Raw genomic sequence first — 17,916 nt, forward strand, 5'->3', positions numbered from 1 at the left:
TTAATCCATTTCTGTATGGTATATGGTGCATAGAAAGTATACAGCATTAATTTATTCAATTCTAGCAATACAAAACAGTAAATTTCCCAATTTAGTAAAGCTTTTTGAGTATGGTTTTGATAGAAGGTTTTGGAATGAGATAATCTCGATTGAACTGATCTGATTCCTTTTCTGGAGATTTTATTCTTAGCTTGTGTAGAAATAATTTGCTGAATCTGCATGAGAAAAGTGGTGGTGGAGAGATAGTAGAGAGAGAGAGAGAGAGTATTTTGTTTCTGGTAGCGAAACATGTCTGCCGTAGTGTGCGGAAAGAGATCGAACATCTTTGAGGAATCTCCGTCGTCGCCGCCTGTTACTAAAAGGATCCGCTGCTCATCGTCGTCGTCGCCCGGCCGTACTTTTTCTCCGCCGAGGGCTGCTGCTTATACCTCCTCCACTTCTGCGATCGATCATCTTGTCGCCCTCTTTCCTGATATGGACAAACAGGTTATTGTTTTTCAATTTCTTCTTAATTTGATGTCACTCTGCATTTGAGATTTTATGGTTCTCGCACGTGTGTTTTCCAGCTATTTGATTGGGAGGAAATGGTGGTGAAATTTGTTCCTGGTTGGATCTTAAATTAGCACTCTTGTTGCAATTTATAGGAATTTTTATTTATTTTGTGGGATTTTATTGCTTTAGTTATTGAAAAAGGAAATGTTATTTAGGCTGATGTGAGTCTGTATTGTTGTTCATAATTTGTAATCGCTGGAATTGAAAATGTGCAATGTAGGTAGTGACTAGTGACAGGTGAATTTATCTGATCATTTTACCTGGTAATGTTGAGTTTTGTAAATTTCATGTTTGAGACACTTTACTACTATCATTGAATTGCTTGGCCTTGTACCGTTCATTCTCTTTTCATGATAAGATTGTGATTGTTATACCTTTCAATCTCTTTTCATGGTTAGATTGTGATTTTTAAGGCTAATAAATAGTGGATATGTTCTCATGAAATATTTCATGTTGCATTCTTGTTGACCTACATTGCTATGCTATTCTCCACACCACAGTTTTGTGAAAATTTTGAACTGGTCAGCTTAAAGGTTATATTTTGATTTCAACTGGTTGTGAAACTAATCACATTCGTTACTCTTACCAGGTTTGAATCGAACAAGGAAAAAGAGTGAAAGCATGCATAATATTAGCAACTCAGTTAGGAATTTGTATGAGGGGTAGTATACTAGTAGTCTAGTATTCAAGTTTCTAGTTTTTTCTCAAGTCACAATAGTGCTCATACCCATTTTTACCCCTTCTTACTTTCTGAAGTGGGTTCTTGATTTTTGGTCGACAGGCCCTGTTCTGCCTTATAATTCTTGAGAAACGATCAGGTTTAGTAGTTTTATAAGTGAGAATCTGTTGAGCATGTTCAATTGTTAAGTTGGTACTTCCTGTTTGTGGTTATATGTTTGATAGTTGTAGTTTTATATCTTGTGGGTATTTTCATAGTGATACATAGCAGAATCAAGAATATGATTAAGTTGGTGCACAAGTACATGTTAAGATTGTCCATATTTCTGTGACGTGGTTATGGTAGCTACTTGAGAGATCTTGTTGCGCAAGTGAGACAAAATTTTGTATGTTAGTCTTCAAATTGCAACCATTATTTGCCATGTAGTTACTTATAAGGGAAATTTGATTCCATTACACAGGAAGTGATGAATGCCACACTGCTGCATTTCTCATCATATTACCGCAAGTGCTATACTTCGCATTTTATTTCTCCCTTAAGAGTGGACGAAAGAATGTGGATCTCATAATCTATTAATTATGATGCCTTCTCTTATTAATTGGATTTTGTCATCTTCTGGATTTCGATAATTTTCCAGTGCTGACAGGGCACTTTCCTTATGTTATCCATCATTATGCTTTCTCGTTTTATATACCCAATTGCTTTGCATAACACCCATTACATGATCAGTTGAATCATAGTATATTTACTTTTAACAAATATCAAAGTATGGTATGAAAATTGCTCTTCGTTCTTTGTGAATGGATATGTCATATGTGTCATCAAGTTCTGATTTAACTCTAGAATGGAAGTACTGTTTAGCGACAATCTGATATACGTTATTCTTATTTCTTGTGCTTAAAATGTTAAACTTATTAACTCATTATGAATGATTTTGGCTTCTAGTTTCTGGAAAATGCCCTGGAAGAGTGTGGTGATGATTTGGATCTAGCTATCAAGAGATTAAATGATCTTCAACTGAGTGTTGTCGCAAGTTCATCAGATCTTACCCAGGATATTGACAATCAGTTTTTGGCTAAAGGTGTTTTTCTCAATTTTAGTGCATTGTTTGGTAACCCATGCTTCATACTACCTCCATCCTTGAAAATTAGCTACTATTTTCATTTTGTTCCTTTCTTTGAAATCATGCACTTTCTATTCTAAGAAAAAAAAATTCTCTCTAATGAGGTGTGACTCATTCTCCACTAACAATACTTCAATAATTTTTTCTTTTTATCTCTCTCTTACTTTACCAATTGTGCATTAAAACATGTGTCATTTCAAAAGTTTTTATTTTTAAAGGACGGAGGTAGTATGTTTCTAAGTATATGTTTTATGCCCTAATACTTGTAAATTCAATGATATATAACAATAAGTAAATGTTAAATTTCTGAAGATGTGTAGGCTCCAGGCCTACTATGTGAATCGTCATTGGTTCTCTGCATATCCATTATGTTCTGCTGCCATTTCCAAATTTCTGTACGACATGGAGGCACATGTTCTTGGCATAGCCCACCTCATTTTAATTATTCTAGTTCTGCTTTATTCCCTTATTGTTCGAGCTGACTCCCGAAGCTTGTTCTATTGGAGTCCTCCTGGATATCTCCTTGTGGCCCTGTCCCAAGTGAACAGAAACACTGGACTTTTGCCTATGACTTCTGACATCTTAACCGTGTTTATATTTTAGTTCTTTTGCTGGGTGACTGAATGATTCTAAAACGCATGTTTCTTTGTTTAGTTATCCACCTGTCGTACGACATAGTATTTGATTTTCTCATCCTTCATATCAAACAAAAGCACCTTATTCTTTTACTAAACTTGGACACCATTTATATCCATTCTGTTATGTGCTTTGTGTCTGCCCAAATGAGTACTTTTATCATGAATAACTTTATTTCATTATTCATGTACGGTGGTGAATAATGGGGGCCCTGCTTCAGGAGAGGAACCACCTGGTGTAAACAATCTTCCTGTAGATGGAGCGGAGTGGGTGGAGCTTTTGGTTAGAGAAGTCTTGACTGCAGCCAGTGTAGAGGATGCTAAAGCACGTTTGTCCCAAGCACTTGAGGCATTAGAGAAGTCAATTTGTGCGAATGCTAATGCAGAGGCAGCTAAAAGCTTCCAGAAGGTGAGTCGTTTAATCAATGCCTACCTCCTATGGAATATAACACAGATTCAATTGATATTCAATTTCCTAAAGTCTGCCTCTCTCTTGTGAGTAAATTATTGTTTATGCTAGCTCGTCGAAATGAGTATCAGTCATCAATTAAAATGGAAGTTGATTCTATGCTTGGTAACTTTTCTAATTGCATTTACACTTTTGTAATGCTTTGTAGGAGAACATAGTGCTGAAGCAGCAACTAGAGGCACTCATACAGGAAAATACTATTTTGAAGCGAGCAGTTTCTATACAACATGAACGACAGAAGGAATTCGAGGAAACGGGCCATGAGTTGCATCAGCTGAAGCAGCTAGTGTCTCAATACCAGGAGCAACTACGGACTCTCGAGGTCAGTTTTACAGTGTAAAACATGCATAAACTTGTCGATAGTTTAGTTGGCTAGCGAAACTATTTTATTTTCGTCCTTGCTCTGATCATCAGGCTCAATGCAAATGAACAAAATATTCCTTTCAAATACACAAAACATAACTAAGAGGTTGAGACCATCCACCTTAAATGTACAGTATTCCAATATACTGGGAACTATTTCCTCAACAAAAGGTTTTATACTTCAATACCAGCTCATGCCAGACCCCAAAAACATGCTGATGAAAGAATCTAGAAAAAATGCGATGATTTTAGGCATTACCTTATCTGAATTTTCAGATTGGGTTATCATATTTGAATATATATTTTTACAGAGAGTAGGTCCAGTATATGATTCATTCATATTTTTTCTCTAGGTAAACAACTATGCTCTTACAATGCATCTCAAGCAGGCCCAACAAAGTGGTTCACTCCCTGGACGTTTTCACCCGGATGTGTTTTAGTTATTCATCCCAGTGTGTATTGCGTGTGCTATAGTAGAATCAATAATACAGGATCTAGCCTAGATTCCTGGATCTAGCCTAGATTCCTGGCCCTAGCTGGTATGCGTAATTTGTATGAGTGAGACCACATTATAATATTAGCTGGTTTGTGATGCCGAACGAATTAACGATTGCTGTTATACATTATGGCTCCGTTTGGATTTCTCTCTTCCCCTCCACACCTCCCCCTAAGCGTGATATGGGCGGTGCATATGCCCTTATAATCGTCGTTACTTTTAATATAGCATCTTCAATATTACAGCGACATACATCGAGCTTGAATATTCTCTTTTGATTGATGTTAGCATGATCTCTTGTCGATTTGCTTCCATTCTGGTTTTATGCGTTTCTCTTTGGAGAATTTATCTTTGTATCGAAGCTACAGGGTTTGGATGCCTCTTGTAACACGTTATGATATTCGCAGCTGCAGCTTGCCTTCTTTTTACTCAAACAGCTTATATTATATTCCTATTGCCTTTTCTTTTCTGGGTGCATTTTCTTTTTCTCTGTCTTTTCATGATGCTGATTTTTCTTTTTGGTTGATCTACTATTTACCTAATTGGGGGTTTCGCATGAAATTCATTAATTATCAATCTTTCCTCTGAATTGGATACTTGACCTAATATTTCTGCGACATAATTCTTGCAGATAATGGTAGTATAAGTATTTAATTTATTTCGGTGTGTACCAATTTTCAGGTTTGTCCTATCATTTTAGGGCATCCGCAGTGGTGCGGATGTCCCGGCGCTCTTCCCCGCGGAATTCCCACTGTCACGTCATAAGGACTTCCCACTGCTCTGCCACGTCATAAGGACTTCTCACTGCACAGTGGCGGAATTCCCCTGCGGAATTTCCGACGGAATTCCCACATTAAAAAAAAATCACAAATACACAAATTAACCAATTTTCGGAAGTAAACAAGTTACGGAATTAAAATTCCGACACAAATAGGGAAAAAAATCCATTAAAAAAAGAAAAGAACATTTCACCAAATTTTTAAAAAAAATACATTTCAATAATTAAAAACTACATCAACGACGACCCTACGCTGCCACACTTCTTCGATAATATCGTTCTGGAGTCGAACGTGAGCTTGTTTTTGGCGCATGTCGCAAATGCACGGACTCGCTCGACGTCGTCATGAGGTATCCCCATGCGTACATTGCTCGTGGCCACGCCGTGGCTTGGACCCGCAGCGTCAGCATCATCATTGGCCCAATCGGTCAGTGCTGGGCCTTCATCTTCGATGATCATGTTGTGCATGATAATACATGCGTACATGATGTCGGCGATGCTGTCAACGTACCACAGCCGTGACGGACCCTTCACTACCGCCCATTGAGCTTGGAGCACACCAAATGCCCGCTCCACATCCTTGCGCGCTGCCTCCTGACGTTGCGCAAAGTATACCTTCTTCTCATCCGTTGGGCATCTGATTGTCTTCACAAAGACGGGCCACATCGGGTATATTCCATCCACCAAATAATAGCCCATGTTGTGCTGGTTGCCGTTGGCGACGAAGTCGATGGCCGGACCGACGCCCATGCACTGTTCGTTGAAAAGGGGCGACGACTGGAGGACGTTGATGTCGTTGTTCGCCCCGGCTACTCCAAAATAGGCATGTCAAATCCACAACCGGTAGTCAGTTACCGCTTCAAGGATCATCGTAGGATTCTTGGCCTTGAAACCGGTAGTGTACAGCCATTTCCAGGCAGCGGGGCAGTTCTTCCATTCCCAGTGCATACAATCTATACTGCCCAGCATCCCCGGGAAGTCGTGCTGAGACCCGTGCATATCTAGCAGAGCCTGACAATCTTCGGGAGTAGGCTTCCGAAGATATCTATCCCTGAATATCTCCCTCACGCCCTGACAAAAATACTTCAGGCAATCGCGGGCTGTCGACTCGCCGATGTGGAGGTACTCGTCGAACATGTCCGCCGCACCTCCGTACACCAACTGCCTGCAGTGCACTTCTGGATCGGCATGTGGCCGGGTTTAACTGTTGCATCCTCCCGCACCTTGAACTACTCGTATCGACACTCCAAAGCGCCAACGATACGCATAAACAGCGGCCGATGCATCCTAAACCGTCGCCGGAATTGTAACACCCCTTACCCGGTAGGTAACCCACCGAATAAGTGATGTCACGTTTCAGTATCGAAAACCCGTGCTGAAATTTTTCCTTTTTCTTTTTAGCTTAAAAGCATAATTAAAATCTATTACATTTAAAAACTTAACATTTATCCAGCGGAAGGTTAAAGATTAAACTATTACATAACATGCCACGACTACTAAACCAAGTTGACCACCAGTGACTCGCCAAAGATGCAAAGCTGCGCAACACCACTGACATAATGTCGACTCTAACCTGCAGGGGGGAAAGAGGGGGAGTGAGCTCGAAAGCCCAGTAGCAATATCCAAACTACAGAATCCAACCCTCTCAGCTAAGACAATAGTAACTATAATAACTATATTATTTCCTTTTTAATCTTTTGCTTGTTTTCATTTCAATTTCACAGATTTCCAAAATTACTTACAATCACATTATATCAAACTTATTTGTATTATCGTCATACAACTTTTCCATATATTCTTACTCATGTCTCTTCAGAGATTTCATTCTTAATGCCATTTCCTTATTATCTTGACTTATTATTACAATATATATATTCCAAATTCTCAGAATTTTCACACCAAAGCATACCTGTTCATATACCCATATATATTCATCATATCATCCTCGTCATATTTCTCTTATGGTCTCTTGATAACATATTCATATATTTATTTCTATACTACAACATTTTCATTGTATCTTATAGCTTTGGTTTCTCCAGATTTCGCATATCATCATATATCATTTCGTATCACATTTTTCTCATTTTACCATTTATTTTCGTATACTATTCTTCCGTGTTAATTACCCCGAGCGGGGACCGTTCAACATAAAATATCATTTCCTCCGTGAGGACTGATCAACAATCATATCATATATCATATTTCACAAATCACATATCACATATCACATATTACAGATCCTTTATTCACAAGTCATCAGATATTAATTTTTTCTTATCTTATCATATATTACAGATCATTTATTCAGAAATCATCAGATATTATTTTATCTTATATTATCATATATCTCATATTACAGATTACAGATCATTTATTCAGAAATCATCAGATATTATTTTATCTTATATTATCATATATCACAGATTACAGCTTACAGATCATTTATTCAGAAATCATCAGATATTATTTTATCTTATATTATCATATATCACATATTACAGATTACAGATCATTTATTCAGAAATCATCAGATATTATTTTATCTTATATTATCATATATCACAGATTACAGCTTACAGATCATTTATTCAGAAATCATCAGATATTATTTTATCTTATATTATCATATATCACAGATTACAGATTACAGATCCTTTATTCAGAAATCATCAGATATTATTTTATCTTATAGCCCCAATATCTACTTGGTTTCAGGCAGGGTACACGGACCAGATCAGAAACAGAATCAGATGCAGACGCGGATTTTGTCCTCGAGAGGACTCCGCACAGACCACCCATAGGGTGCAGACAGATAATCAGACCACCCATGAGGGTGCAGACATATAATCAGACCACCCATGAGGGTGCGGACAGATAATTAGACCACCCATTAGGGTGCAGATCAGACAGATCAGATAGGGGCCCATCAGATAACAGACGATCCTCGCTTCGGTTATCCAGAAGACGAGTGATCACAGATAATGCAGCGCTGCTGTCCTATGGCATGCCAATTGTACCCAACACATATGACCAAGCAAACAGGACGTTTTATTTCATATTCTTCTTTCAAATCTCTTTTTCACATTTATTCCATTTCCAAATATCACTTCAGATAATCATTCTTATCGAATTCACAGACACTCTTTTTCATATATATTCAGATATTTTTTTTCATAATCTATTCAGACATATTTCACATTATTCAGATCTTCATAATTTATTACACTTCATTGCATATCATATCCATTGTCTTTATTCATATTCGTACCATTTTTTTTCCACAGATCATTCATATTAAAATTAATAAGAATCATAATAATCCACATATTAAATTATAAGCATATTTAAGCACATTATTTAAACATCTCACATATAATCACATTATAGCACACATCATCTCAACCTAAAGAATCGAAAACCATAGAGAGGATACGCTACCTCGCAGGCTTATGAACATAAGCCTATTTCACCTTGATACTTCTCTACCCTCTAAATCCACTCCTTTGTGATCAAAACGCACTATATGCTCCTTCGCTTTATGCATAATATAAATAGCGTACCAATTAATAACTCATATTTACCCATGATCATGTTTTCATCATTAAATCATCTAAATAAATTAATTTGCTATATTAACTTAAATCATCTAACTATACAACTGCACTGGACTGATTCGTCATAAAAATTCTATATTCATTCGGAAGGATTTAGAGGCTTGACCTAATATTTTTAAATGCCCAAAGAAGTATAGTTTATAATCCAACAAGATTCATTCAAAAATTTCTAATGGTTTGAGAGATATTCTCCTTTTACCAGAGACTAACAAAATCGAACAGTTTCTGGCAACATTTTCTACACAATTTTTATAAATAGTATTTGTACTCTTTAATTAGTCACAAAATTCAGAGAACAACGAGACACCTTATAGTTAATTTAGAAATTATGAAATCAAGTTTTCATTGACCTTAAATGCCCTGAATAATTCGGATAGAACATACTAAAATATGGCAGTTTACCACAATTTTGACAGTTTCCGGCGGTATTGTCTTAACAATTTATACATGCAGTAACTGAACTCCTAAATTCTCCATAAAATTCAGGGGACCTCAAGACTAAATATAGTTATTTTTAAAATTGTTAAACAAAAGTTTTAACCTTTCTTAAAATGCTTAATAATTCAAACTAGGAGGCGGCAGATTAGAGAGTTTGATTCTTCTCAAGCTTTTATCTCAAACCCAACCATTCCACATCAAATATCATCAATTCAGCTCCCCCCTGTTCAATATTCATCCAAATTCACATCCATGTAATCAAACTTCTAATTCAAATATCAAACAACGACAAATGAAGGCCTATGATCGCGTAAACGTCAATATATCGAAATTTAATCGGTTAGTTTTCCTACCCCCGAGTGAATGAAATTTCAGCCCTTCAACATCAACATATACTCAAGTTCAAGGTATAAAAATAGAATAGGAAGAAAGGGCTACCTCGATTTGCTGGCGGATACAAGATTACCCGATCGATTTACCGATTAAATGACAAATATTTGGAAATTAAAAAGCTTAAGCTTTTGGTCTTCCATGGAGAGGGGGAGGACGTGCTTGTGGCTGAAATGAGGGGGGGTTTGGAGTTGATGATAGACAAAAGAATTCTCTAGAGAATTCTAATCATTATTTAATTATTTAGTTAGTTTTTAAATAAATTAATTATCTTGTAACATTTTATTGCCCTATCATATGATATCACATTTAGGAACTCTTTATATCATCATTTAGCATTTAAATTCTAGTTTAAGGCAAAATTATTCCTGTCTATATCTTCAAAAGTTTCGCCGATCGTTTTCGTTAAAAACTGAAATTATCGGCGATAGAAATTTTTTTTAATTACCTTCAAATGGCCCAAAACAATTCCTCACATTATCAACAATTATTCTAGGCCATAATTTGTAATTTATAAAATTATTACCCCTTAGCTTCGATTTATGATTTTACACGGACAAAAGAAATTGCCGAAAATTGACTAATCGGCATTTCGTATCAAATTTATACCTTACGGTTTAACTTAACTACTATTCCTCACCACATATCCAAACCTTTTATTGGTGCCTATAATTCGGGATGTTACAGGAATAGGTTCTCCCCAAACCGTGGCTCCGGAGCAAAGTAGTCATCGTACAACCGACGATGGGCAGCGAGATGGTCGCGGGATACTATAGTGCGACGATGGATGGGTCGAGGCACCGCCGGCGCCAACCGCTTGTTCCTCTCTCGCTGCGGCCTCCCGCACATGTGCCCAAATCCGAGCCATAGGGTCTTCGTGATGGCCACTACCACTACCAGCCATTACTATTATATAAAGAAATTTAAAGACAGAGAAACTTGTTAAAACAAGTGGTGTGAATGAAGTGAAATTCATCGAGCAGTATATATAGACATTACAAAAAAAAAATTGGTATTCCGCGCGTAATTCCGCGGGAGTCGATGCAATGGCGGACGTCCCTGCGGAATTCCGCGCGGAATTCCGCGGAAGGCCCCGGACCTGCCACGTCCTCAGCTGAATTCCGTATCCGCGCCATTCGTGCCTAATGGCGGACGTCCGCCACGGAATTCTGGCAAATTCGTGGGAATTCCGCTGCGAAGTCCACCATTGCGGATGCTCTTAGCGTTTTAGCTAAAACATCTGAAGTCTCAATCTTTAGTGTAATTGCACAAGGGTATCTAAATAACATCACTTTAAAATGTCTTGCAAAAATTTTCCAAACAAATATTCTCCTAGACTTTTGATAGAAAAGATAAAATGAAACAAAAATTAGAAGCTAACTCTGCCAACAATTTTTGAGTGCGATTGTTCTTGAGGTGTTCAGTCAAGTATTATCCCATGATTGTGGCACAACCCTCCTTGGTCGTTGTTACTGATGTTGATATGATCACGAGCTAACAGAATAATGATCAAAGCTATAAAACTAAAGAAGAAATACAACCCGGAAATCTAATACTACAACTCAAGAAGAATTGAGCTTTGATTTGGTTCATCTCGATCACTAAATTTCAACCTGAATTGGATAAAAAAATCACTTTTACTCCATTCGTTTCTATTATGTATTCTAATTTTTTTAGTCTATCTCATCTTAATTATAACACTTTATTTTTATCACTTTTGGTAGTGAATCCCGCATTCTACTAACTCAATCTCACTTACATTTTATTATATATAACTAATAACTAAAAGTAAGACTCGCATTTCACTAATTTTTTTGACTCACTTTCTATTACTTCTCTTAAAATCTGAGTGGGACACATATTAGGAGACGAATGGAATACTATATTATTAATGTGCCCTGTTATTTATTATTATATTATTTCAATTACTTTTTCTCATTCTCTTTTACTTTACTAATAATGCATTAAAACTTGTACTACTCCAATTAGTCTATTTGTATTGAGTGGGATAAAGTAATAAACTAGGGATGTCAGGATAGCCCGCAACCTGTGGGCTAGCCCGAATAGCCCGGTAAATTTACAGGGTTAGGGCCAAAAATTCTAGCCCGGTAAAATTAATACCCGATAAGCCGCACTCGATTAACCAGCAACCCGTTAGGGTCAGACCCGAAAATCCGATAAAATTTCTATTATTCTATTTTTTTTACTCCTATTTCGACGCTTCATTGACTAATTTTATGATATAGATAACTAAAAAAATAGCTTTCACTTTTATATTAAATATACAAATTATATATTGAATTTTTATTAATATTATAATTAATAAATAAATTAAACTCACTAAAAAATATTTAAATTTCTAAATCATACATTAAAATTTCACAAAATATCTCAAATATTAGTATTTGATCATATTTGTCTCAAATTTATCGTAACTAAATATTTTATATTTTATAAATATAACTAATTTTCATCATGATTTATTGGATTGTTCGCATCTTAATCTTATCGGTAGAAACCCGATTAATTCACTGGGCTAGCCCGAAACCCGAGCTTTTAGGGTTAGGGTCGAACTTTTATAACCCGAAAGAAATCACAACCCGGTTAGCCCGCACCCGATTGACCCGCAACCCGAGTAGGGTTGGCTCGAAACCCGATGGGCCGGCCCGATTGACATCCCTATAATAAACAATGGTTTATCCAATGGTTGGGGCAGGGACTAAAATCCGGAAATTTCGGTAGATAACTAGCGATCTTGCATAAAACTGTCGGGTTTTCAAGTTTATTTTTTCATGTTATCCATTCAATTTTATTTATAACTAGCTTAGTGACATTAAGAGGTACTGTACCTTGGTTATAGCAAATTTATTAGCACACCATTGCAGAGATCAAATCTTGATAATCTCAACCCTCCGATTGATTCCATAACAAATTATTAACATAGCTCCATATCATAAGTAAAGTAAACATATGTATCCTCGTTTCAACAATAATAAACTAGTATCAGATCTAACAAGAGTCAGAGGATCTCCCAAACCCCACATGTTAAGCCATCTGTACACCCAATTAACAATCCAAACACACTAATCAAGATTCAAGAGTGTCACTAATCAACTTTGACAGATGATGATAATGATCAAGAGTTAGATACTACCTATATTGATGGAAAATCAGTAGTAGCAGTTGAATTGGAGTAAAACAAGAATTCAAATCGGTAAAAAAGTCCTTCCAAGGCCGTGCCTCATCATCTTCTTGAACTCCTCAAAATCAACCATCCCATCTCCATCAACATCCACCTTTCTGATCATCTCCTTGCAGTCCTCAATCTTGCTCCCCTCACTGAATCCCAAGGAGGACAGAACCATCCCCAATTCCTCCACCGTGATCCGCCCGTCTTTGTTCCCATCGAACACATCAAACGCATCTCTCAAATCCCCATCCCCATCCCCTCCCTCCGCCGCCGCTGATTCTCCACCTCCGCTGCCATCCATGGACTCGTAGAGCTTGCAGAATTCATCGAAGTCGATGAGGCCGTCGCCGTTGAAATCCACCTTGTCCACCATGTCCTCTACGTCCTTCTCTCCCGCCAAAATCCCCATGTTGTGGAGAGACTCCCTCAGCTCCTGCTTCGTGATGAATCCGTCCTTGTTCTTGTCGAACGTCGCGAACACGCCTCTCAGCCCTCCGATCGGCGCCGGAGGAGGAGGAGGAGGGGAGGCGGGGGGATCTTTGAGTGAATTGAGCCATGGAGAGAGGAGGTTCTTGGTGGGGGAGAGGAGGGTGTAGAGGAGGCCGAGGAGGAAGAGGAGAAAGTAGAGCACCACTGCAATCATTTGTGTTTCTTTTGTTTGTTGTTGTTTTCTTTCTCAGAATTGATGTAATAGCAACACCAATTTAGGAGAGAGAGAAAATGGGGGGTTGGAGTGGAAGGAAAATTGAAAGGGCTAATAAATATGATGGAAGAGTTTGTAGATCCCACAAACCGCGTGAAACTGTCATAACTGTAAAAAAATAGTTTTGATGGAAGGGGTGATTTAATGACACTACTTAATTAGTGGAACTTGCTCTTCTTTAATTTATAATTAGATTGGATTTTTAATCGAGCGGTTACAAATGTGGATGTGCCCTCAAGAATTTGTGTGGACTCACTCACATCCACATGCTTAAGCATGGCATGGTTTCCAGTCGGAGGCAGATGCTGCCCTCAAGTCCACACAAAAGCATAATATATATAAGTACATAATTACAAATTATGTGATATACGAACGAATTAAAAATACTCGACATATAAATAGAGAAATTGATGATATTATACTTTGATTGTGAGAATTTAGGGATGAGAGGTAAAAGATGGAGTGAGCCCATTAATTAATAATATTATGGATGGCCTAATGTCTTACCTCATTTTCTTTAACCCTTGATGCCAAATCACACATATCGCGACAGTTTCTTCATATATCAAGATTCTATTCGAATAAACGTTAACATTGGGAGATTCCCATTGTCCCTGAGGGGTAAGTCGGTCTTTTCCATATGCGGTTTTATTTCATCACAAAGACAAACTCACAACTCTCACTAACGCATATCAATTGTAGTAATTCACATTGTTGCAAATTGGAATTATTTTTGTCACATTAATGTCTTCCAAAATTACGTTGACATATGTGATACCATAACCACATGCGTATACGCATCCGCATATATATTAAAGTAGTAAAATTTTTATGTTGCGTCTCTCAATATCAGTGTGTGTACGTTTTAAATATAACAAATATATTTAAAACGTAATTAATATGTAAGATGTACTAACTCGCACCATAATTTAAAAAAAAAAATAGTACTCATTTTAGAATAGACTCCCCCTTTCATTGACTCGTAATTAATAAGTCTTGGAAGACTTGACAAGTCTATACTTTTTTATTCAGTTGAGGTCAAATGAAAATTCCCCATACAAAAGTATTTAATTCAGATTGACATTGTCTTCGAAACATAAAATGGAATGCCACTTTTTGAATATTTCATAGACTCTAGACAATGGTTGAAGAAACATGAAAATATAATGAATATTTAAATCTCTTAATTAATATTGGAAATATTCTTATTCAATTATCAAAACAAGTTGCTTGTTTCGGGCATAGGCCAATAATTAGAGATCATTTAAACAGCCAAAATTGGAACACGCGCGATTGTAATTAGTAAGAGTGTCCACGAGAACACCTAAATAGCCCCGTCCCCTTTTTTGTCCACGGCTTCAAAAATTTGTTTCTGCCATTATGGTGGACACTTCCAATAGTCCCAATCTTTTTTTTTCATTTATGTTTAATTCAATTATAATTAAATCTATCGGACTATACGCAATTAGAAGAAAACGGCTATACGTGAAGAAATTAAAATTAAACACTAAATTTTCGTCGTATTAAAGTACATGCAAAATTATACAACGAAAATTTAATCTAGTGCAAATCACAAAGGTGTTCACACTGCGCCGCCTCCCCTACGTGCCCAAACTTCTTCAATCACATCGGCCTGGAGTATGGTATGTGCTGTGGTCCTGCGCATATCAGTAAAACGTTGGATCAAATATTCATTGGATGGTCTCGTTGGATTATCCACAAAGTAATCAGCCGTTAGACGCTGGTGCGCACCGAGGTGGTCTCGTTGGATGGTCCGCCGATGAGTAATCGCACGAGAGATCGCGGCCTCCGCCTCCTCCGCCAAGCGCGCCGCATCCTCCTGGGCGGCTTGGTGTTGCACCTCTTGAATCAGAGAATTCCACGCGCCATTCCACAAATTGTCCATTTCAGTCCACAAATTCTAGTGAGAAAGTTTGAGTGATGAAGAGTTGGAATAGTGTGAAAATAATGAATGGAATGAGGTGTATTTATAGGTGAATTAAATTGAATTAAAAAAAATATTTTCGCATATGGACCGGAGCGCCGGGCACCGCCCCACTATAGCCGGCGCGCCTATTCGCCGCGTCCGCCCCAGACCGGCGCGTCCTCGCCCCGAAGAGGCCAGATGACCGTCCGCCTCGGGCGGACGTGCTCCCCACTATAGATAGCCCCGGGATCGCCCCCGCCGGGGCTATAGGCGCGGCAGTCTCATAGTGGATACCCTAAATCACATAAAGGATTGTGTGGATATAACTTATTAATAGTTAATTGGGATCTCACATAAATTTCAATGTATTTGTTTTATTTCCCAAAACAAAAATTTGCATGTGTGAAACCATGCATGTCATGCTTAAGCATTTGCTTTTATTTTGATAAACAAAAATATTCAACTATAAAACGGTGATCAAATATTCTAAAACATGGGAAGCAGATAAATTCACAACTAACAACAAATTACAATAACAGCTATCTATTGTCAATACACATAGACCAACAGATAATAAAAGAAAAATACATACTTCAAACGAAACGAACAAACCAAAAAGTAAATCATCATACATTTGCAAAAAGGAAACTTTGGACACCACATTTTGTTCCACGAACTTAATCTCGAAATAAGTGTGTTTTTCAAACTCTTTATGTAGATTCATATTTTGAAAGATAATTTTGTTCTTAAACTGCTGGATAGACCACCCTATCCAACAGGAGAGGGAGTTCCATGACTTTTTATCCACTTGAAAAACATGTGTGCATCCAATTGGGAAAGCATAAGACTAGGCCATTATGCAAGCAAAATGATAAAGTCCAACAATGGTAGAAGAAGCAAACACTACTAGAACACCTCCACTTAGAAATGATATGATCAATAGCCTTTGACAATTTATCCTTAACATGTTGAGTCTTCCTAAAAGAATAAACCACAAAATATATTTAGTTCTTTTCCCCGTTATATAGTATTCCCTCCGTCCCGCTTTAGCAGTCCCAGTCACTTTTGAGCACTAGTTTTGTAAAAAATGATAATAAATAGTTAAAGTGGAGAAATGATAAAGTAAGTTAAAGAATAGTGTAGAGAATAGTCTTATGTACATTATTCTCTAACTTACTTTACCATTTCTTCACTTTAACTATTTATTATCATTTTTACAAAACGAGTGCTCAAAAGTAACTGGGACTGCTAAAGCGGGACGTGGGAGTATGAGTTACCTATACATAAAGAAATTAGAAACCAAAAAAAAAGCACTAATTGAATGCAAGCCCAAACTCATTCATCACTTTCCCTCTCACTTAGTAACGTACGATCCACGGCTAAGCAGATGCGTTAAAATTTGTAAAAGTGTTTAATTCCTTGTATTAATTGACATGTTTCATCGTTTTCTTTAGTAATTTTCCAGATAGAACACAATCACACATTCACACTATGAGTATGATTTATTCCTTGTCAACTATTTCACATAAATTTTAGTTAGATAGTACTAGCATTTATGGCTTCAACTGAAAATCGTGAAGCACATATATTCCTTCTACTATACTGCTATATGCACATATATTTAATAATCAATAGATATCAAATGGTCCTGAACTTTTCTTATGTGGATCTCAATTACTCAATTGAAATTCACATAAAAATGCACGATTAATGCCAAATTCAAAACTTAATACCTAACGTCACTTTATATTTTATTTATCTAGTATCTATATAACTGTGAATTTCTAAATATGATTTTCATGCATGATTTTTAGCAATAAAATAAACATTAAATTGAACTTATATACCGATTCATCTCCAAATAATCACAATATATTTATATTTATAAACGCATAAGTTACACACTTTTCATAAATTCCAAAACACTTATTTTATATCATCTTACGTTTTCAATATCCTATGGTTTAGGCAATGACTTAGAATTTATACCCTGAAATCGGGAGCGTGTTATATTATATATAATCCTATAATATTGAATTCTAGTGGGTAGGAAATATTGGGCCATGTCAATTTCTACCAACTAGATTTATTCAAATCCTAAAATGTTCACGAGAATTAATGTAACCTACCAAGTACCAAGTCTTGGTCTTAATTAGCTTTTTTCCTCAAAAGTCAGACATTAACTACCTAGCAAAAGAACACTAAATTCACTAACAATTCTACATGTCTTAGTACATGCATCATGCATGTGATTTTTTTATGAATAATTGTTTATTATATAATTTGCAATTATTATATACTATGAGCAATGTTTCCCTAAATGCATACCGAATGAGTTTCTGTTTTTATTTTCATGACAATTAAAATTCACAAAAACTTATGATTTGCTCCAAATTTATATTTTGATTAGTGGGGCATTTAAGAAACATTTTCCCAGTCCCAAGTCTCAAGTCTTCGACTAAATGAATTTTGAGGTTATGTTTTGTTAGCCTGTCTACAATCACGTATTTAAAAGATAGTGAAGCTCAGCTCATAACCACATCATAATTTTTTGAC

General features: G+C 36.8%; 2 protein-coding genes and 1 long non-coding RNA gene across 3 annotated transcripts; 1 reads left to right on the top strand and 2 right to left on the bottom strand.

The window, feature by feature from the left end:
* The first annotated feature begins 58 nt into the window (after nt 1-58).
* On the top strand, nt 59-4,465 carry LOC121753295. Its single transcript, XM_042148549.1, has 5 exons — nt 59-486; nt 2,177-2,312; nt 3,211-3,398; nt 3,607-3,780; nt 4,175-4,465. The coding sequence occupies exons 1-5, from the start codon at nt 289-291 to the stop codon at nt 4,259-4,261; spliced, it is 783 nt and encodes a 260-aa protein (XP_042004483.1). The 5' UTR covers nt 59-288; the 3' UTR covers nt 4,262-4,465.
* Nucleotides 4,466-6,468: 2,003 nt separating this feature from the next.
* On the bottom strand, nt 6,469-10,220 carry LOC121750170. Its single transcript, XR_006039823.1, has 3 exons — nt 9,589-10,220; nt 8,537-8,632; nt 6,469-6,668 (listed from the first exon to the last, which is right to left on the bottom strand). It is a non-coding gene; the product is annotated as an uncharacterized LOC121750170 (long non-coding RNA).
* Nucleotides 10,221-12,456: 2,236 nt separating this feature from the next.
* LOC121750401 (calmodulin-like protein 3) lies at nt 12,457-13,470 on the bottom strand. Its single transcript, XM_042144931.1, has one exon. It carries the CDS (start codon nt 13,371-13,373, stop codon nt 12,747-12,749), a length of 627 nt encoding a protein of 208 aa, XP_042000865.1. The 5' UTR covers nt 13,374-13,470; the 3' UTR covers nt 12,457-12,746.
* Nucleotides 13,471-17,916: the final 4,446 nt, after the last annotated feature.

The sequence above is a fragment of the Salvia splendens genome, chromosome 10 (assembly GCF_004379255.2).
Source record: "Salvia splendens isolate huo1 chromosome 10, SspV2, whole genome shotgun sequence".
Taxonomy (NCBI): domain Eukaryota; kingdom Viridiplantae; phylum Streptophyta; class Magnoliopsida; order Lamiales; family Lamiaceae; genus Salvia; species Salvia splendens.

What these genes read in the sequence shown, in the direction of transcription:
- LOC121750401 (XM_042144931.1), bottom strand. Translation starts at nt 13,373, where the DNA reads ATGATTGCAGTGGTGCTCTACTTTCTCCTCTTCCTCCTCGGCCTCCTC.
- LOC121753295 (XM_042148549.1), top strand. Translation starts at nt 289, where the DNA reads ATGTCTGCCGTAGTGTGCGGAAAGAGATCGAACATCTTTGAGGAATCT. An exon ending in TTCCTGATATGGACAAACAG is followed by an intron (nt 487 to 2,176) that starts GTTATTGTTTTT and finishes TTTGGCTTCTAG; the next exon opens with TTTCTGGAAAATGCCCTGGA. An exon ending in AGCAACTACGGACTCTCGAG is followed by an intron (nt 3,781 to 4,174) that starts GTCAGTTTTACA and finishes TTTTTTCTCTAG; the next exon opens with GTAAACAACTATGCTCTTAC.